Raw genomic sequence first — 21,223 nt, forward strand, 5'->3', positions numbered from 1 at the left:
GACCTGTGTGTATCACAAAGTGTTTGCATACAAATATGAGCTCTAGGTCCTATTACAGATCACTGGGTTTCCTTATTATACGCAGCCTGAGGACAGGAGCTCCGAACCCTCAGTTTCCTTCCAGAAAAGATCCTTCATTACTTCTGTAGGACGAGAGCTCACTGTAAACATGGTTGATAGAAGCATTGCACTGGAGGCTCTGGGAGCACTCTGCACTGGCAACGTGACGTCCGTCCAGCAACAAGCATCACCAGCTGGTTTGTCCAGAAGGAACCTTCAAGTGGGACCACGGCAGAATCTGTCCATCAAGCTTCTCATCCCGACTGTCATTGATGGAGATGAACACTTGTAATTAGTGGAGCTTTTCTTACCATAAATCATGAGATCAGATTTTATTGTTTTATTTAGAGGAGATGAAGTAAAAAATCATGATTAAAAAGTAAATGTTAAGATGTGTTTTCAAAAAGCTCAACTAAAGATGTGTTGTTTAGTTAAAGCAGCTGATCGACCTGAGCTCTCCGCTCATCAGGTGGAGTCCAGAAGACAAGAAGGAAAACAATGCTCATCAACCTCTCCTTCTGGTCAACATCCTCCTGTACACGTGGACCTGCTGGCCTCTGCAGTAAACTGGACTCATCAGTTTTCTGTCTCAAGAAACACTGTGTTGTTGGTTAATGTTGGTGTGTGGGCTTGTATCTTATAAGAGAATAAAGACAAAGATTCTTCCTTGGAGAAATCAACTCACAGTAAGTGTCTGTGCTTCCAGACAAGTATGAAGCAAGAGAGAAAATACCAGAACCTTCAACTATTACTACCTCTCATTAAAAACAAGGTGACCTCTTATTCTACATTTCTATTCCAGTTACTATCAACATGCTATTGCCAACGAACAGTTTGTGATATAGTTTGTCATTTAAAAATGTAGCAAAAATTCTATCGCACTTTTTTTTGAAAATATAAAATTTCATCTAATGCATGAATGTTAAATCCAAGTCGAATCTGAAATGACATTGTTGATGATACTTAGCTTTTTATGTACTACATGTATTTATTACATGATAAATATGCACATGTAGCCCAACAGTTAAAGCATGAGTCCCATTTTATTTAATGCTTAAAGCAGATGACTAATCCACTCTCCTCTTAATATGTAATTGAACACGTGTGTGTCTGCCCCCATTTCTCTGGAAGATTTCATCAGACTGTTCCTGTTACTGTTAAGAAAAACAGGTTGTAATCTTTTTTATCTTTGCCACACCCAAATCCTGACCTGTGTCTATCGCAAAGTGTTTGCATATAAATATGAGCTCTAGGTCCTCGTACAGATCACTGGGTTTCCTTATTCCATGCAGCCAGAGGACAGGAGCTCTGAACCCTCAGTTTCATTCCAGAAAAGATCCTTCATTACTTCTTTAGGACGAGAGCTCACTGTAAACATGGTTGATAGAAGCATTGCACTGGAGGCTCTGGGAGCACTCTGCAACGGCAACGTGACGTCTGTCCAGCAACAAGCATCACCAGCTGGTTTTTCCAAAAAGAACCTTCAAGTGGGACCACGGCAGAATCTGTCCATCAAGCTTCTCATCCCGACTGTTATTGATGGAGATGAACACTCGTAATTAGTGGAGCTTTTCTTACTATAAATCATGAGATCAGATTTTATTCCTTGAAATTAGTGAATGCATTTTTCTAATGTACAGCTCTTTCCTTCACACTACAGCCAAGTGTCAAGATCCAGCTTCTACAGCATCAAGTCCATCCTGGACGGCAGTGGTGGATCTGACTTTCCCGAACTGGACGAACCGGTTGTTGATATCCAGAAGAATCTCATTATGGATGAAGAAGAATTCTTTGCCCCAGAGTATGACTATGATTTCAAAAACCTGACTGAGACTGAGACCTATTGGAGAGGTGGAGAGAAGTACGAGCGTCCATGTGGTTGGTACCGATTTGGACTCAAGGTTGGTGTGTCTTTGTTAGAGTTGACTTGTAATTTCAGAACGTCTTTCCAATTTTTTTGTGAAACTGCTCTTCATAAAATACCATTTATTGGAATGGGGAAGAGAAAATTGATGGGTGGAAACCAAATCTCCCAAACTGTCTCCTTTAAGGAATGGGATTGAATTTGTTCTTCTCTGGCCCAATGTCCCAATCCTCCAACAAGTTGGTGCAAATCTGTCCTTCACATTTTATGTAATCCTGCTCACAAAAACACAAAGCATGCCAAGAGGCAACAAACATATCGGCTTCATCAGAAACCATCCAAAGCATGTGATGTCAACACTTTGTCACAGGTGCTGGACAAGTATTGTGGAAATACCTGGCTGGGAACCACGTACCGTAGCACCCAGTCGAGCCCCGGGGAGTGGCCTGTGTCTTACCACGGGACATCAAAGACAGGTGCCGAAGGCATCATCGGAGATCACTACCAGGTTTGATTACATTTCCATTGTTATCAGTGTGAATGCTGTAGAATCACATTCACATTATAATTTTTTTAAACCACAAAATGTAAAAATATCTCCTCTCTTCTTTACCATTTTTATTTAAGAGTAACAAATATAATTTGAAAGCTTCAAAAACATTGAAGGCCAGAGAGCAAGTAGAAAAAGACCAGGATGTGATTACTGTCACCATTGCTCAGACAATAACACACTTTATTTCAATAATAGTACTGTAATATAATCATTGTTGTAATTGTTAAAATGTTTGTTATAAATGTTATTGTACAAATTCCATGAATGTTAATAAATTCTAATTCATACTTCTATTTAACAGCCAGGACCAGGGCAGGTCTATGGCAGGGGGATTTACTCCACACCGGACATAAATGAGGCGAACCGCTACGCCAAAACGTTCACCTCCATCAAGAATGGCAAGTCGTACAAAGTGTTTCTGCAGAATCGAATCAACCCTGAGTACAGAAAGAAGTACGTTAATGACCTCTACTGGCTGGTCCCCATCCCAAAGGGAACATCAGAAGATGAAGAGCAGGAGATGGTAGAGAGGGCCATCCGTCCTTATGGCCTTCTGCTGAAAGAGGTCTGATAGAGGAAGATCTCTCTCTCTCTCTCTCTCACACACAGATATATACAGTATACATACACACACACACACACACACACACACACACACATCTGGCCAGTTGTGGAGCTTTGAACAATTCCTGTCTTTTTATTGTAATACGAACAAAGTACTCCGATGCTGTCAAATGTGATTTACATATCAAGATGAATATCGAAAAATAATATCTCATCTGTATGTGTGCTGTATAGACGGATGGAATAAACAACCTGCATTCTACCTGCTCTGTCTCCTTTAAAAAAAAAAGCTTTGATGCATAAGATCAAGTTTTAAATGAATTTGTCTCTCAAATCGATGTCCCTCCACTCCATAACAGTAGTTTACAGGCATCACAAGAAGGTTTCTGACATGAACTCCAGAAATTGTCTGGAGAATAGGGTCCAGAGTTTCTCCAAAGTTTTCCATTTCACATATGAAGAACGCAACAGGAGATTCTCAAGACGTGTTCACGACAACACTGAAAACTTGGGATCACTCAAGTAAGGGTTAGAACATACTTCTGCTGAGGAGATCATGTGTTTTTGTTTACCACAAATCATTGGCCCTCACCCCCAAAAGCTCTGTTAACCCTTTCAATTGTGTCTTCTAAGTGTATGCCACTGCTTTTTCATCCTCAGATATATTCTTTTTGTTTTGTTTATTTTTTTCAGTTATACATCTGACACGTATCAGAAACATCATCATTAGCCTGAGTTTTTACTCAGGGCCTGGCAGGAGAAACTCTCACTTGGACAGTTGCATACTTCCACACAGCCCCTCTGGAGAATGTCAGTTTACCTTGAGTACAGTGCATGTCTGCAAAAAGCTCTATTGTTCCTGCTTTTCTATTGAAAATATCTTTGGGTGAAAAGAAAATTAAACAATAAAGAACCTTATATTTGTGTAAGACATTTTAATTGTAAGAATAAGGTTTCCATTTTAGCTTAAGACAAAAAAACATTTAATTAACAGTTTTTCATCTTTGAGTTTTGGAAAAAAAACTCCCAGTTGAGAATTGTTTTTCATAATCTTGCAGATAAAGACTGTGTTTTGGTGGACAAATCAAATGATTCCACTTGTACTTGTGTTCAGATGATAATGGTGACAGCCAGGAGTGAAGACCCTGATGCAATTTCATGGCAGAGAGTATTTTTCTCAGAAATGAAAGTGAAACTACTTAAAGCTGCAGTCTAAAACATTGGTATGCCTGTGTAACCTGATCCTGAGTGGGCTGTTCTTTACACATTGACATATAAACCCCACATTGAACCTTGTGCCCTCTTCCCCAGAGTACAGACACATCAAAGAATTAGCCAATCAAATCAGTCTGCAAGTCTTCAAAACCTCTGACGTCTTTGCGGCCGATATCAGTGTAGGTGATAGTTTCAGAAATGGAGCCCATTTGGGACAACTGCAGCTTGAACCTTCAAGGTTATCTTAGATTTACCCAAGTAAAAAAACAAACAGAAATGGCTTCCTTATATAATTAATTTGTTATTTGATCCCAGGTGCAGGATAAATACCGCTTGGCTGGGAGAGCGAGGCTTCTGCACCACCACAGACTCAAAGGCAGGAGAGTAACCTGCATCCTAACATGGGACATAACCTAGACCAGACACTCTCTCCATGATATCTGTATGGGTCTGTGCTATGACCTTGGTTGCTAGGACAACCGTCACCTTGGCCAGCTGGAACCCATCTGTGTCTTCACAGCTCTGCTTGACCGTGACAATGAGCTCTTGCATATATAGTGAGCTGTGGAAATACTGCCTATGAAGACAATGTGAAGACATATTTTTCAACAGAAACACTGCCTATTTAAAAACTGAAAGCTCAGTAGTTTCTTCTGTTTGACATAAAGCAGAGACCAAGTAGTGTAAATTTGCAGGAGATAAGGTCAAGTTCAAGTCCCAGTGGTTTCACATGAGTGAACTCATCATAGAACAAACATACATGACAACATGTAAATTAACATTATGACCACCAACCAGAGACCAGAATGTAACAGGTGCCGCTTTTCGTCTTGTTGCAGTTTGTAAACTCATTAGAGGATTCGATCTTGTTGGTCACAGCATTTTGGTGTCCACATTTTGTGGCCTCGTCTTGTTCCAGCTTTTGATCCCGATGACGTTTGAGGTCTGTCAGTGAGACTTCTCAATGTGTCATGTTTGTCTCTTTCTAGTCTGTAGCCTTATCAGACTTGATCTCATCTCAGGTGTTGGCTCTCTGTTCTCGTGATAATCCTTCAAGTTACTTCAATACATTAGTGAATGAATTGATTGGGGCTGATGTTGCTTCAAATTTGTAACACAACAACAAATGTGTTTTTATTGGGGGTGGCAAGTGAAGGGATCTCTGGCTGCCAGACCACAGTGCTTATGTTTTTGGAGTAAATAAGGGATGAACACGTCACATTGTGTAGTGGTGACCTTATTGTATATTTATATTCCAATTACTATCAACATGCTATTGCCAGCCAAGAGTTTGTGATAAAGTTTGTCATTTAAAAATGTAGCAAAAATAAAATCTCACTTTTTTTGAAAATTTTAAGTTTCATCTAATGAATTAGTGTTAAATCCCAGACGGATCTGATATAAAATTATTGATAATACTTAGCTTTTTATGTACTACATGTATTTCCTACACGATAAATATGCACATGTAGCCCAACAGTGAATAGTTTGAGTCCCATTTTATTCAATGCTTAAAGCAGAGGTCTTCAACAGGGGGTCCACGACCCCTAGGGGGTCAGTGGAGGTACTGCAGGGGGGTCGCGAAATGTTTGGTTGATGAAACAATTTTTTATATTTTTTATTTATTTTCCAACCAATTTTTTCCCACAAATTTAAATGTCTTTAAATACAGATTAACATGCATCCAACATATTAAGAGGCTGATATGACCCTCTGCCTGACAACCTCCATCCGTCCAAGATTAGATAAGTTGTGTGCTACCCATCAGGGTCAGACATCTCACTAATGTGGGAGTATGTGTGCCATCCACAGATGGCTTGAGGATTCACTGTCTCTTCTACATGTATGTTTAAAATAAAAACATGAATCTGTGAATTACTTTAATAGCTCAGTGATATATGCAAGATGTATATTTATAAATGGCAGTGGCATGGCCACTCTGTACCCTGTACCTGTACCGTGTAATAATTGAATAGCTTAGTATTGAATGCACAATAACAGGGTAGCTATGTTTAAATATGGCACAGTTTAATATAAAACACAATTTTATACAATATATATAGTAGGGGGTCCCTGCTCCATCTCTCCACCAGTTTCGGGGGCCTTGGCCTGAAAAACGTTGAAGACCCCTGGCTTAAAGCAAATGACTAATCCACTGTCCTCATAATATTTGTATGAACACGTGTGTGTCTTTCCCCATTTCTCTGGAAGATTTCATCACATTGTTCCTGTTACTGTGAAGAAAAACATTTTCGAAACTTTTCAACTTTGACACACCCAAATCCTGACCTGTGTGTATCACAAAGTGTTGCATATAAATATGAGCTCTAGGTCCTCGTACAGATCACTGGGTTTCCTTATTCTATGCAGGAGTTCATGACCCTCAGTTTCCTTCCAGAAAAGATCCTTCATTACTTCTGTACGACGAGAGCTCACTGTAAACATGGTTGATAGAAGCATTGCACTGGAGGCTCTGGGAGCACTCTGCACTGGAAACGTGACGTCTGTCCAGCAACAAGCATCACCAGCTGGTTTTTCCAGAAGGAACCTTCAAGTGGGACCACGGCAGAATCTGTCCATCCAGCTTCTCATCCCGACTGTCATTGATGGAGATGAACACTCGTAATTAGTGGAGCTTTTCTTACCATAAATCATGAGATCAGATTTTATTCTGTTTTATTTAGAGGAGATGAAGTAAAAAATCATGATTAACAAGTAAATGTTAAGATGTATTTTCAATAAGCTCAACTAAAGATGTGTTGTTTAGTTAAAGCAGCTGATCGACCTGAGCTCTCCGCTCATCAGGTGGAGTCCAGAAGACAAGAAGGAAAACAATGCTCATCAACCTCTCCTTCTGGTCAACATCCTCCTGAACACGTGGACCTGCTGGCCTCTGCAGTAAACTGGACTCATCAGGTTTCTGTCTCCAGATACTCTGATGATGATCCAGTTAAGACAATGACAGAGTTTTGAATCAGTGAAATCTTTACTGAATTCTGAGTATTATGCTTTAAATTATGAAAATATTCAGAGGATGCTGAAGTTTTTCTGCACCTGACTGTACTTTTCATCGTCTCTGTCTCTGCGCTCTTATTAATGTTTGAATAAATGTTATTATTGTCACTACTGTATAGTGATGTTACTGTCTCTGTTCTGTCCACCACATTGAAACCTGATAATTGACAGTTTCTGAGCCCCTATCATAACCTAACTGAAACCGTCCGTTTAAAAAGACTACAAGTCGCTTTCACTTCAGAACTACAATGGCACTTAGTACGGCACAGTCGTCCACCAAGGCCCAACAGTTCCCTTAAATCCAATCAAGCAGCACCAAATTTCCCATTTCATTTTGTTTTGAGATATAAGAACACTTGGCAAGACAAATACATTTGTGGTCTTTTTAATCATCTGCAGAACACTGTGTTGTTGGTTGATGTTGGCGTGAGGGCTTGTATCTTAAAAGAGAATAAAGACAAAGATTCTTCCTTGGAGAAATCAACTCACAGTAAGTGTCTGTGCTTCCAGACAAGTATGAAGCAAGAGAGAAAATACCAGAACCTTTAACTATTACTACCTGTCATTTAAAACAAGGTGACCTCTTATTGTATATTTCTATTCCAGTTACTATCAACATGCTATTGCCAGCCAACAGTTTGTGATAGAGTTTGTCAATTAAAAATGTAGCAAAAATAAAATCTCACTTTTTTTGAAAATTTTAAGTTTCATCTAATGCATGAATGTTAAATCCCAGACGGATCTGAAATGACATTGTTGATGATACTTAGCTTTTTATGTTCTACATGTATTTATTACATGATAAATATGCACATGTAGCCCAACAGTGAAAAGTGTCAGTCCCATTTTATTTAAAGTAGATGACTAATCCACTGCCCTCATAATATGTGTATGAATACGTGTGTGTCTATTCCCATTTCTCTGGAAGATTTCATCACATTGTTCCTGTTACTGTGAAGAATTTTATTTCGAAGTTTTTTATCTTTGCCACACCCCAATCCTGGCCTGTGTGTATCACAAAGTGTTTGCATATAAATATGAGCTCTAGGTCCTCGTACAGATCACTGGGTTTCCTCATTCCATGCAGCCAGAGGACAGGAGCTCTGAACCCTCAGTTTCATTCCAGAAAAGATCCTTCATTACTTCTTTAGGACGAGAGCTCACTGTAAACATGGTTGATAGAAGCATTGCACTGGAGGCTCTGGGAGCACTCTGCAACGGCAACGTGACGTCTGTCCAGCAACAAGCATCACAAGCTTTTTCGCCCAGAGCGAATCATCAAGCGGGACCCCGGCAGAATCTGTCCATCAAGCTTCTCATCCCGACTGTCATTGATGGAGATGAACACTCGTAATTACTCGCATTTCTTACCATAAATCATGAGATTAGATTTTGTTCTGTGAAGTTAGTGAATGCATTTTTCTGATGTACAGCTCTTTCCTTCACCCTACAGCCAAGTGTCAAGATCCTGCTTCGACTGCATCAAGTCCATCCTGGAACCCAGGGGTAGAGCTGCCTCTCCTGCACTGGACGAACCGGTTGTTGATATCCAGAAGAATCTCATTATGGATGAGGACGAATTCTTTGCCCCAGAGTATGACTATGATTTCAAAAACCTGACTGAGACTGAGACCTATTGGAGAGGTGGAGAGAAGTACGAGCGTCCATGTGGTTGGTACCGATTTGGACTCAAGGTGGGTGTGTCTTTGTTAGAGTTGACTTGTAATTTCAGAACCTCCTTCCAGTCTTTTTGTGAAACTGCTCTACATCAAATAACATTTAAACATCCCTGCTGCTAAAAAGCAACAATACATAGAAATAATCTATAATATATCGAATCTATTGGAGAGAAGAAATCTTTATAACTCTTCAGCTGCTAAAAGCCTCTGCAACGTTCACCTGCTAATCTCTGGATGCCTGCTGCAGAGCTTATTTTATTTATTTATTTATTTTATTCAATTCAATTTGATTTGTATGGCTGCAAATCAAATTAAACATAACATTATCTCCAGGCACTTCACATTGTAAGGAGACCTTAAAAATTCTAGAAAAACCCAACAGTTCATTTGGCAAGTGTCTAGAGATAAATCTCCCTCTTTAACTGAAAGAGAAACCTCAAGCAGAACCAGTCTCGTGGGGGTTGGTGTGAGGGGAGAGAAATGGGGAAGAGAAAAGTGATGGGTGGAAACCAAAACTACCAAACTGTCTCCTTTAAGGAAGTGATTGAATTTCTTGTTCTCTGGCCCAATGTCCTAATCCTCCAGCAAGTTTGGTGCAGATCTGTCCTTCACTTTTTATGTAATCCTGCTCACAAAAACATAAAGCAAACAGAGAGACACAGAGGCAACACACCTCTCTGATTCATCAGAAACCATCCAAAGCATGTGATATCAACACTTTGTCACAGGTGCTGGAGAAGTATCCTGGGACTACCTGGCTGGGAACCAGGTACCGTAGCACCCAGTCGAGCCCCGGGGAGTGGCCTGTGTCTTACCACGGGACATCAAAGACAGGTGCCAACGGCATCATTGGAGATCACTACAAGGTTTGATTACATATCCATTGGTATCAGTGTGAATGCTGTAGAATCACATTCACATTATTTATCCCAGTAACTGAATCTTTACATTTCAGCATATGAACATTTTTATTTAAATGTCCAGTAAATCAAAACAGTTCTGATATTTCTGCCTCAACTCAGTTTAATAGGAGACAAATTTAAATTCATGCTGAGAGCAAATTAAGTTTAAAAGACATACACACTGCTTTTTGAGTTTTACAATTAATTTCAACATCCCTCTCTCTGATTTAAGAGTAAACATTTTAATTTGAAAGCTAAAAACTAAATGCAGCCCATAACAAAAACATTGAAGGCCAGAGAGCAAGAAAAAAAAGACCACGATTTGACTACTGTCAACATTGCTAAGACAATAACACACTGTATTTCAATGACAATCACTGTTGTCGCAAAGTTATTATTATAAATGTTTTTTAACAAATTCCATCAAAGTTAATAAATTCTAATTCACACTTATATTTAACAGCCAGGACCAGGGCAGGCCTATGGCAGGGGGATTTACTCCACACCGGACATAAGTGAGGCGAACCGCTACGCCAAAACGTTCACCTCCAGCAAGAATGGCAAGACGTACAAAGTGGTTCTGCAGAATCGAATCAACCCTAAGTACAGAAAGAAGTACGTTAATGACCTCTACTGGCTGGTCCCCATCCCAAAGGGAACATCAGAAGATGAAGAGCAGGAGATGGTAGAGAGGGCCATCCGTCCTTATGGCCTTCTGCTGAAAGAGGTCTGACAGAGGAAGATCTCTCTCTCTCTCTCACACACAGAGATACACACACACACACAAACACACTCACACACATCTGGCCAGTTGTGGAGCTTTGAAACAATTCCTGTCTTTTTATTGTAAAACGAACAAAGTACTCCGATGCTGTCGAATGTGATTTACATATCAAGATGAAAATGGAAAAATAATATCTCATCTATATGTGTGCTTTATAGACGGATGGAATAAACAACCTGCAATCTACCTGCTCTGTCTCCTTTAAAAAAAAAGCTATGATGCATAAGATCAAGTTTTAAATGAATTTTTCTCTCCAATCGATGTCTCTCCACGCCATAAAGATTGTCTACAGGCTCCACAAGCAGGTTTCAGACATGAACTCCAGAAATTGTCTGAAGAATGGAGTCCAGAGTTTCTCCAAAGTTTTCCCTTTCACATATGAAGAACGCAGCAGGAGATTGTAAAGCTTCCAGACAAGTGTGAAGCAAGAGAGAACATATCAGAACCTTTAACTATTACTAATTGTCATTAAAAACATAGTGACCTCTTATAGTATATTTATATTCCAATTACTATCAACATTCTATTGCCAGCCAAAAGTTTGTGGTATAGTAGCTCAATTTTTTTCATTTTCAATTTTGTCTTATGCATGAATAATATATAATATATAGTTATATCCCAGACGGATCTGATATGACATTATTGATAATACTTAGCTTTTTAATTTATTACATGATACATATGCACATGTAGTTGAACAGTGAAAAGTTTGAGTCCCATTTTATTTAATGTTTAAAGCAGATGACTAATCCACTGTCCTCATAATATGTTTATGAACACGTGTGTGTCTGTCCCCATTTCTCTGGAACATTTCATCAGGCTGTTCCTGTATCTGGGAAGAAAAAAAGGTTGTAAACTTTTCAACTTTGCCACACCCAAATCCTGACCTGTGTGTATGGAAAAGTGTTTGCATATAAATATTAGCTCATTACTTCTGAAGGAAGAGAGCTCACTGTAAACATGGTTGATAGAAGCATTGCACTGGAGGCTCTGGGAGCACTCTGCAACGGCAATGTGACATCTGTCCAGCAACAAGCATCTCCAGGTTTTTCGCCCAGAGCGAATCATCATGTGGGACCACGTCAGAATCTGTCTGTGATGGAAATTCATCTTGAGATTTGAAATAATGAAATTCTCAGACCGGAGTTGCTTTTGAGTCTTTAGAATAATAAGCTCTGCAGAGTTTACAAGCACGGGTGCTCAAAGTGGAATCACCACAACACAACTGGCTGCAGGTTCACATAAGCCAGAACTTATACAAAGAGGCGTTACATGAGAGATGATATAAAAAAAGAAGACATGAAAGACATGAAAGACATGAGATCATCATCTATGTCTTATCTGCTGTGTCCGTCCGTTTTTTACATTTGCTCCCCTCTAGGCGAGCTAAAATGATATATCAGTAAAATGTACACATTTCCCATTAATTCAGGGTGTTTTCTAGAAATGGAAATGATTAGAATGTCTTCAGGACAAAGGGCAGTGAAAATATGATTGTTTTAAAAAAAGTGGTCTTGTGTCCCACGTTACCCCAGCTACGGGGTAAAGCGGGACACTTACTTTTTCCACTTTAAAACTACCATAACAACACATGTTGTAATAGTTAAAATCCTGACAGCTAGATTGACAACCACTAATATCGGACTAGTAACAGAATCATGGGGATTGGTCAATTAAGCACATTTATGATTATTATGATTCATGTGATCTCTTGCACACCCTAGCTTACCTGCACATTGTTTCTCTGTCCAATTGGCAGGGACAGGGATATTGTTTTTCTCTGCGTATTCAAATGCCAGTTCACAACACTTAACTGGAGCAAGGCCATGGAACTGGTCAGCTAGTTGTTTCAAGTGTTTGGCAAGCTCCTCCTCCATCTCATCTGTGAATATTCTCTTTACTTCAGCTACTGCACCCCAGGCTACTGATTTTACTTTCCCTTTCTCTTTTTTCTTTATGAATCTTTTGAGGGTTGTCTTGTCAATATTTCTATCCCTTCCAGCTTTTCTTAAGGACTTCTTTCCTTGCATGACCTCAGCGGCTACACTCTCCATCTCTGCGAGGGGTGATTGGCCCCAGGTTGTCTTCCTGGTGTATAGTTTCTTGGCATGATGGCTTTTCTAAAATGTTTATGACATTAAAAATAAAACATATATAATGTAATATAACACTAAAATATGTTTAAGACTAAACTTAACTTGTGCTTCATGGTAGGGTAAAGTGAGACACTGTCCCACTTTACCCCAGAGCATTTGTCCCACTCTACCCCGAAGCCACAATTTTAGAAAAACAACATCTCTTATCAATTCAGGCTAATCTTCAGCTAGCATCAATCACATGGTTTTATATGTTGGAAGTTCACCAACATGTATGATATAAGTTTTTCTACCTGATTCAATTTGTTTTGACACAAAAGTTGATTAAGTTCAAAGCAAGAAAATTTACTTTTACATGCAAAAAAAAACACATTTTTGTGAAAAAACATACTTTCCACAGCACCAGCACCAACTTCTCCTTCATGGCAAGGGGGGAATGGGAGGGGCTTGAAAACATAATGGTCACATGACCACAAATGTGTTCCGTTGCCTAGATACAGGGGGTGTTTCACATCACCCGATGTCCCACATTACCCCGCTCTCCCCTACAAAATAAAAAAGAAATAACATACCATATAACATATAACATATAACATATAACATTTAAAATATAACATATAACATATAACATATAACATAGCAAAATGAAGCAGCAGTTTACAGGGTGAAGGAGTGGGGAATATTAAATTAAATAATATGAATATATGTGTAGTAAGTGTATTTGTATGGGTGGTGGAGCTGAATGTACATGGTAACTGTTCAGAGTGTCAGTGTTGCTGATTCAAAAACCTTACGGCCTGGGGGAAAAGCTGTTTTTGAGTCTGGTAGTCCGTGCTCGGATGCTCCGGTAACGTCTACCAGACGGTAGCAGTGTGAGAAGTCCACAGCCTGGGTGGCTGTGGTCCTTGATGATCTTCCGGGTTTTTCTCAGGCATCTTGTGCTGTAGATGCCTTGCACGGAAGGGAGATGGCAGCCGATGATACGCTCCGCTGTCTTCACCATCCTCTGCAGGGCCTTGCGATCAGCAGCGGAGCAGCTACCATACCAGGCAGTGATGCAGCCTTAGAGGATGCTCTCAATGATGCACCTGTAAAGGTTTGTCAGTATTTATGCAGCCATGCCAAACTTCTTGAGTCACCGCCGAGTCCGCTTTTTTTGTTCCAGGTCATGTCATCCGTGATGAACACTCCATCGATATGTATCGGATCGTGACCCCCCCCCCCTACAGCTTCCTGAAGTCCACGATCATCTCCTTGGTCTTGCAGACATTGAGAGACAGGTTGTTCTCTTGGCACCATGTTGCCAAGCCCCTTACCTCATCTCTATAGGCGGTCATATCGTTGTTAGAGATGAGGCCCAGGATGGTGGTGTCGTCTGCAAATTTGAGGATGATGTTGGAACTGTGTGTTGCCACACAGTCCTGCGTGTACAGGGAGTACAGGAGGGGACTGAGTATGCAGCCCTTGGGGGCCCCGATACTCAGAGTCAGTGAGGAGGAGGTGTGGTTGCCCATTCTCACCACCTGGGGTCTGCTCGTCAGGAAGTCCAAGATCCAGTTACACAGGGGGGACTTAAGGATCCTGAGCTTGGGGACGAGCTTGGCAGGCACAATAGTGTTGAATGCTGAGCTGTAGTCCACAAACAGCAGGGCGATCCCTGTAGCACCATCCATCAGTCATTTAAACAGGTGATGGATGGTTTCTTGGGTATGGGGATGATGGTGGCCTGCTTGAAGCAGGTGGGGACTGTTGACAGTTGAAGGGAGAGGTTGAATATGGAGGTGAAGACCTCTGCTAGCTGGTCGGCTCACCCCCTGAGGACACGGCCTGGAACTCCATCGGGCCCCGATGACTTTCGAGGTTTCACTCTCTGAAGCTCTCGCCTCACGTCTGCCATGGTCAGGGACAGAGTACAGTCATCGTCTCAGTCCTCGGCCAGTCTCGCGGATGGAAGGGTGTTGGTTGCCTCAAACCGTGCTTAGAAGGTGTTGAGGTCATCAGGAAGAGAGGCGGCGGGGCTGATCGTCACTGCTATTTCTCCCCTTATAGCCTGTGATGTGTTGCAGGTCACCCCACAAGGGTCAGGGGTCAGAGCTGAGGTAGTTGGATTCCAGCTTGTCCCTGTAGTCTCTTTTTCCATCTCTGATAGCCCTCCGCAGGTCACATCTGGACTTCCTCAAGGCCTCCGGGTCACCGGAGTTAAAGGCAGAGGACCGTGCTCTGAGCTTAGCATGGACATTACCATTTACTCAAGGCTTTTGGTTAGGGAAAGTCCTGACACTGACCCTAGGGACGACATCATCGATGCATTTGGAGATATATGAAGAGACAGTGTCTGTGTATTCGTTGATGTCCCCATCCGCTGCAACACAGAACATCTGCCAATCTGTTGTTTCAAAGCAGTCCTGGAGAGTGCTAATGGATTCAGCACTCCAGCGTTGAACTGCCCGAAAAACAGTTTTTTCCTGTTTTAGGCGCTGTCTGTAGGTTGGGATAAGCATAATGGAGGTGTGATCCAACTTCCCAAAAGCGGGGCGGGGGAGGGGTTTGTAGCTGTTCCGTATTTGTGTGTAACAATGGTCAAGAGTCTGGTCACCCCGGGTGGGAAAGTTAATGTGTTGATGATATTTTGGCAAAACTTTCCTCATATTTGCCCTATTGAAGTCACCAACAACAATAAAGACTGCCTCAGGGTGAGCATCCTCAAGTCCATTAATAACTCCATACAGATCGTCTAACGCGCAAGTTTTGTCTGCCTGTGGCGGAATGTACACAGCTGTGATTATAACGGAGCTGAATTCACGGGGAAGGTAAAAAGGGCGCACTTTTATCGATAGCAGCTCCAGGTCTGGTGAGCAGCGTGTAGAAAGCACAACAACATCCGAGCCCCAGCGAGAGTTAACCAACAAGCACACCCCTCCATCTCTGCTCTTACCTGATTCGGAGGTTCTGTCCTGTCGGTAGATGGAAAAGCCAGCCGGAGTGACGGCGGAGTCAGGCACCATAGGATCCAGCCAGGTCTCCATGAGCGCCAGCAAACAGCAGTTTGCGATGTCCCGCTGGAGGTCAATCCGTGCGTGTAGCTCGTCCATTTTATTGTCCAGGGATTGAACATTCGCGAGCAGAATGCTCGTGTAGCCCACATTATAAAACCAGTGAGCACATATTGAGAGAAAGGGAGAATGTAGACTTTGACATGCTGTTACGTTTCTAGCCAGTAGGGGGAGGTACCAGTCATCTAACTCACTCCTCTGTGTCAAACGTCATTACCTGTCTACATTCGGTCCGCCATTTTAGATCACTCGAGCTAGATGCATGCTCTCGGTTTTGGTCAGATCATAATCTGTGTAGATGAGTGAAGTAATCCTGCTGACCTGTTGAAAGGTGCAGGGATTTTTACGGATCAACGGTCAGGTTTTTGATTCTGAGGAAAAGAATTCTCCGGTGTCAAAGAGGACGTCGAGGAACCAAGATTCCAGTTAACTGGTGGCGAGCTACCCTACGATCTATCAGAAGAGATTGGACTTTCACATTCCTCACTCCACAGTGTGGTAGGACAGACCCTGTATAAAGACGGATTGGACCCAACAACCATCTACAAACTGACATTTACGACTTGACTGACAGACTTTGAATTGACTTTTATGTGCACACTTTTCTTTTATTTATTTCTGTTTATTATTTTGGGGAGAATTTTTGATGTGTTCTATTGTCAAACCAAGTTGAACTGCTGTTATGTTTAAATATAAGTTAATGTAAAGAAATTGTATTTTTGTATTTCCCATTATTGATTCTCAACTCCAGGGCTCCTACTTACTTAGAATCTCCTATCCTGGTCCAGACTAACACTTATTCTAGTGTAACCAAGGGTTACATAATTGGCGAGCTAGCCAGGAGCCCAGGTAAATTGAGTATCAGTATTGGGAGATTGTAAAATGCAGTCAGGGGTTAAGATTCCCAATGCAGTTATTTTAAGTGGAACAACCAATTCAGAAAGAGATGAGAGAGTGCTTGATTTCTTGAGGAAGTATGGTGCTATTCAGAGAATAATACCAGTTGATGATGTTACCTCAGAGTTCTATCAAAACCTGATCATTGAATATTCAAGCAGCTTGGTTATAGAAGAACTAGAACCCCTTTTGCCATACAAGCACACACTAGATGATGATCCAAGTGTTGTATACCATATAAGGACACTAGCCAGTGTGTATACTACTAAGGTGGGGGGGGAGTCTACTAAGTCCTTCCTTACTGAGTTAAAGGACTTAGTGGAAAAGACTTCGAAGAAGTATTAAGAGAGATGTTGTCACAGATCAGTGAGACAAAGGAAAAGTAATCCACCATCCTTTGCAGACTTTTTGCTAATGCTGCGTACTGAAGAAGACAGACAAGCAGCAAAGGCTGATAGAATGAGAAAGCACATCGGCTCCACAAAACAGCGAGTCAATGTTCACTATCAGAGCGCTTGTAACTGCGTAGAACCAAAAGAGGAGTCAGAGACTCAACCCAGTGCCATCGAAGATCTTAAACGGCAAATGGTAAGTCTGCAGAGCCAGTTAGCTTCTTTTGTATCACAGAAACAGACAAAGGTCTATAGCACAAAGGGGAAAGCTGGGAAGTTTCCTGGTGAACCTAAGCCTAGTGGTGCAAATACAGAGGTGCTGAGGCAGACAAAAGAGAAGTAGACCAGCAAACCTAGGCCCTGGTATTGCTTTCACTGCGGGGAGGATGGGCACATAGCCACGTCTTGCACCAATGCTGCAAACCCTGCTCTAGTAAGTGACAAGAGGAAGCAGTTGGAGGAAAAGCGCCACGCATGGGACAGGCAAAACTATCCCAGGGACTCCAACCCAACTTTAAACTAGATTCCGCCCCTGTTGTGGGACAAATAGGGGCTGGAGTGACTCAGCAACGTCCCTTAGATGCAACTATTGAAACCAGAGCTCAACTAAAAGTTAATCTAGAACATCAAAGCTCTAAAAGGTATCTTTCCAAACTTCCTGAAAGGTTAGTTGGTACAAAGAGTACAGCCCAGGTGACCATAAAAGGTGAACAGTTCAACTGCCTACTTGACACAGGCTCACAAGTGAACACAATTCCCCAATCGTTTTATGAACAACATTTGTCAGAACAAGATATAAAGCCCCTCTATGACCTCCTAGAGGTTGAGGGTGCAAATGGACAAGCTGTGCCTTATTTGGGTTACATAGAGACCAGCATCACCTTCCCAAAAGAGTTTCTGGGTATGTGCATTGAAGTATCCACTTTGGCTCTAGTAGTTCCTGATGTTAGGACCACTTCAGAGTCTTACTTACTGATAGGAACAAATACTCTTGATGTGGTGTATGACATTTACCATGAAGCTAGTCTAACATGTCACCAGCCAGTTCCTCAAGGTTACAGAGCAGTAATCAAAGTACTACAGCTAAGGCGCCAACAGTCCAACATCAATCACCCTTGTGTTGTGAAATTGCAAGGCAATAATCAACATTATATACCAGCTAGGACCACTGTAGTGCTAGAGGGAATTGTGATAGCTAATGACCTTAAGAATGAGAGGGCTGTTATCGTAGAACATCCCTCCCTGTCTTCCTTGCCTGGTGGCCTGCTTATTAAAAGTTGCTTGGTAGATTTCACAAAGCAGTGGCCTTTTAAGCTGCCAGTTGTAGTTAGAAATCAATCAGACCATGACATTGTCATTCCAGCGAAGTGTCAGATTGCCGAAATCAGTGCTTATCAAGGTGTCTTGTCACAGGAGCATAGTGTGGTCAGTTCGCAGGAGACTGAACCGACCCAAAGGTCAAGCGTGAGTTTCAACTTTGGGGAGTCCCCAGTCCCACCAGTGTGGAAAGATCGCATCGCTCAGACATGCCCGAGGTGTTCGCACACCACGAAATATATTTTGGCAGAACAGACAAGGTGACCCACCACATAAAGCTTTCGGATGAAACCCCTTTTAAACAGCGTGCACGACCGATACACCCGCATGACAGAGAAGCAGTCCGAAAGCACATTCAAGAGCTTCTTCAAGCAGGGGTCATCAGAGAGTCAGAATCTCCGTTCTCGTCACCAATCGTGGTTGTATGTAAGAAAAATGGTCAGGTTAGATTGTGCATTGACTATAGGAGACTAAATCTTCAGACCATAAAGGACGCGTTTGCACTTCCAAAGCTAGAGGACACCTTCATGGCCCTCACTGGGTCACAGTGGTTTTCCGTCCTTGATTTAAAATCGGATTATTACCAGATCGAGGTTGAAGAAGCAGACAAGCCTAAGACGGCTTTTGTGTGTCCCCTCGGCTTCTGGGAGTTCAACCGTATGCCCCAGGGGGTGACCAACGCGCCAAGCACCTTTCAACGGCTTATGGAAAGGTGCATGGGGGATATGCACTTGAAGGAGGTACTAGTCTTTCTCGACGACATAATTGTGTTCTCCAGAACATTGGAGGAACATGAGGCACGGTTAGTGAAGGTACTCACCCGTCTGAGAGAGTTTGGGCTGAAGCTGTCCCCTGAAAAGTGTGTTTTCTTTCAGACATCTGTGCGTTACTTGGGGCATATTGCATCCCGAAATGGAGTTGAGACAGATCCCGAGAAAGTTTCAGCTCTCCGAACATGGCCAGTCCCTCAGAACCTTCGAGACTTGAGATCTTTTCTTGGGTTTGCTGGGTATTACCGGAGGTTTGTCATGGGCTATTCCAACATTGCAAAACCCCTCCATAATCTAACTTCTGGTTACCCGCCTTCCAAAAAGGACCTCAGAAAAAGGGACGACACTGTCCAGTACCACAATCCTAAGGAACCCTTCGGGGGTCGCTGGACACAAGCTTGCCAGCAAGCATTTGATCTGGTTATTGAGAAGCTCACAACCGCTCCTGTTTTAGGGTTTGCAGATCCAGAGAAACCGTATGTGCTACACACCGATGCAAGCGCCATTGGCCTTGGTGCTGTTTTGTATCAAGAGCAGGAGGGGCAGCAACGGGTCATTGCCTATGCAAGTAGGGGCCTGTCACGGAGTGAGTCTCACTACCCAGCGCACAAGCTAGAATTCCTGGCACTCAAGTGGTCAGTGACAGAGAAGTTTAGTGACTATCTGTATGGCAACTATTTCACTGTAGTCACTGACAATAATCCTCTAACTTACTTACTGACATCTGCAAAACTTGATGCAACCAGCTATAGATGGCTTGCAGCTTTGTCAACCTTCACTTTCAATCTTCTGTATCGCCCTGGGAAGCAAAACGCTGATGCAGATGCATTGTCCCGCAGATCTCATGGACCTCTTGTTGATGACCAAAAATCACAAAAAGAGCGAGAACGCATCTATCAGTTTGCAAAGGGTCATCTTTCTGATCCTGGGAACATTGATGCAGCGGATCATGATGTGGTGCAAGCCATTTGTGAGAAACAACTTGTCTATAGTGTCAGCAATGTCGACCACAGCTGCGCCAGTGGTGTTGCTTTTGTTGAGGCTCTTGCTATGTCCCCAGGAGCTGTGCCTGACAGCTATGGGGAAGAGGATAAACTTGGAGGATTGCCAGTAATTCCTCATCTAACCGAGGCAGAGTTGATGTTTAAGCAGCGGGCTGACCAGTGTCTCAAGCATGTTATACATCAGATCGAACAGGGAGTGAGTCCACCTCCAACTGTGAGGCATGAGCTTCCAGATCTTCCACTCCTGCTTCGAGAGCTAAGTCGCTTAGAACTCCTTGACAACATCTTGTACAGAAAGCGCCAAGTAGGGTCTCAAACATTGCACCAGCTTGTGTTGCCAGTTGAACTCCGGGAGACCGTCTTGACCAGCCTGCATGACCACATGGGTCACATGGGGATTGACCGTACGTTAGATCTTGTGCGTACTCGGTTTTACTGGCCAAGAATGGCTTTGGATGTAGAGAGGAAAGTAAAGACTTGTGGCAGGTGTGTTCGCAGAAAGGCCTTGCCTGAGAAAGCGGCACCCTTAGTCAATATTAACACCACACGACCCCTTGAGTTAGTCTGTATGGATTTTCTCTCGCTTGAACCAGACAAAAGTGGGACCAAAGACATCCTTGTGATTACAGATCACTTTACCAAGTTTGCAGTTGCTATTCCAACGCCGAACCAGAAGGCCCGCACGGTTGCGAAATGTCTTTGGGACAATCTCATTGTGCATTACGGGTTCCCTGAGAGGTTACACAGCGATCAGGGACGAGACTTTGAATCACACACTATAAAGGAGCTCTGTCAGATGGCTAACATACATAAGGGGAGGACTACTCCATACCATCCCCGGGGTAATCCTGTGGAGCGATTTAATCGCACCTTGTTGGGTATGTTAGGCACTCTTCAAGAACAGGAGAAATCTCACTGGCGTTATTTTGTAAAACCTTTGGTACACGCCTACAATTGCACCAAGAATGAGGTGACAGGATTCACGCCTTACGAGCTAATGTTTGGCCGTCAGCCCCGCTTGCCGGTTGACTTGGCATTTGGGTTACCTGTGAAAGGGG

General features: G+C 42.4%; 2 protein-coding genes across 4 annotated transcripts; both read left to right on the top strand.

Annotated features, from left to right (window-relative positions):
* Positions 1-1,309: 1,309 nt before the first annotated feature.
* Positions 1,310-10,663, top strand: LOC128444966 (uncharacterized). 2 transcript variants are annotated; one of them, XR_008339226.1, is made up of 5 exons: positions 1,310-1,615; positions 1,721-1,961; positions 2,295-2,432; positions 2,779-3,137; positions 10,652-10,663. XR_008339226.1 is itself a non-coding variant. In XM_053427689.1 (4 exons), exons 1-4 carry the CDS (start codon positions 1,347-1,349, stop codon positions 3,046-3,048), a joined length of 918 nt encoding a protein of 305 aa, XP_053283664.1. In that variant the 5' UTR covers positions 1,310-1,346; the 3' UTR covers positions 3,049-3,303. The 2 variants fall into 2 exon arrangements, 1 of the variants encoding a protein (XP_053283664.1); XM_053427689.1 differs by lacking the exon at positions 10,652-10,663 and having other exon boundaries at positions 2,779-3,303.
* LOC128444967 (uncharacterized) lies at positions 8,309-10,822 on the top strand. 2 transcript variants are annotated; one of them, XM_053427690.1, is made up of 4 exons: positions 8,310-8,621; positions 8,725-8,965; positions 9,679-9,816; positions 10,316-10,822. In XM_053427690.1, exons 1-4 carry the CDS (start codon positions 8,353-8,355, stop codon positions 10,583-10,585), a joined length of 918 nt encoding a protein of 305 aa, XP_053283665.1. In that variant the 5' UTR covers positions 8,310-8,352; the 3' UTR covers positions 10,586-10,822. The 2 variants fall into 2 exon arrangements, with proteins under 2 accessions (XP_053283666.1, XP_053283665.1); XM_053427691.1 differs by lacking the exon at positions 9,679-9,816 and having other exon boundaries at positions 8,309-8,621.
* The last annotated feature ends 10,401 nt before the right edge of the window (positions 10,823-21,223 follow it).

This window comes from Pleuronectes platessa, chromosome 7, assembly GCF_947347685.1.
Source record: "Pleuronectes platessa chromosome 7, fPlePla1.1, whole genome shotgun sequence".
NCBI classification, from domain to species: Eukaryota; Metazoa; Chordata; class Actinopteri; order Pleuronectiformes; family Pleuronectidae; genus Pleuronectes; species Pleuronectes platessa.

Bases quoted from the DNA above. Each gene is read 5' to 3' on its own strand.
- LOC128444967 (XM_053427690.1), top strand. From the start codon at position 8,353: ATGCAGCCAGAGGACAGGAGCTCTGAACCCTCAGTTTCATTCCAGAAA. The intron at 8,622-8,724 runs GTAATTACTCGC...TTCACCCTACAG, and splicing joins ATTGATGGAGATGAACACTC to CCAAGTGTCAAGATCCTGCT. The intron at 8,966-9,678 runs GTGGGTGTGTCT...ACTTTGTCACAG, and splicing joins GGTACCGATTTGGACTCAAG to GTGCTGGAGAAGTATCCTGG.
- LOC128444966 (XM_053427689.1), top strand. From the start codon at position 1,347: ATGCAGCCAGAGGACAGGAGCTCTGAACCCTCAGTTTCATTCCAGAAA. The intron at 1,962-2,294 runs GTTGGTGTGTCT...ACTTTGTCACAG, and splicing joins GGTACCGATTTGGACTCAAG to GTGCTGGACAAGTATTGTGG. The intron at 2,433-2,778 runs GTTTGATTACAT...TCTATTTAACAG, and splicing joins TCATCGGAGATCACTACCAG to CCAGGACCAGGGCAGGTCTA.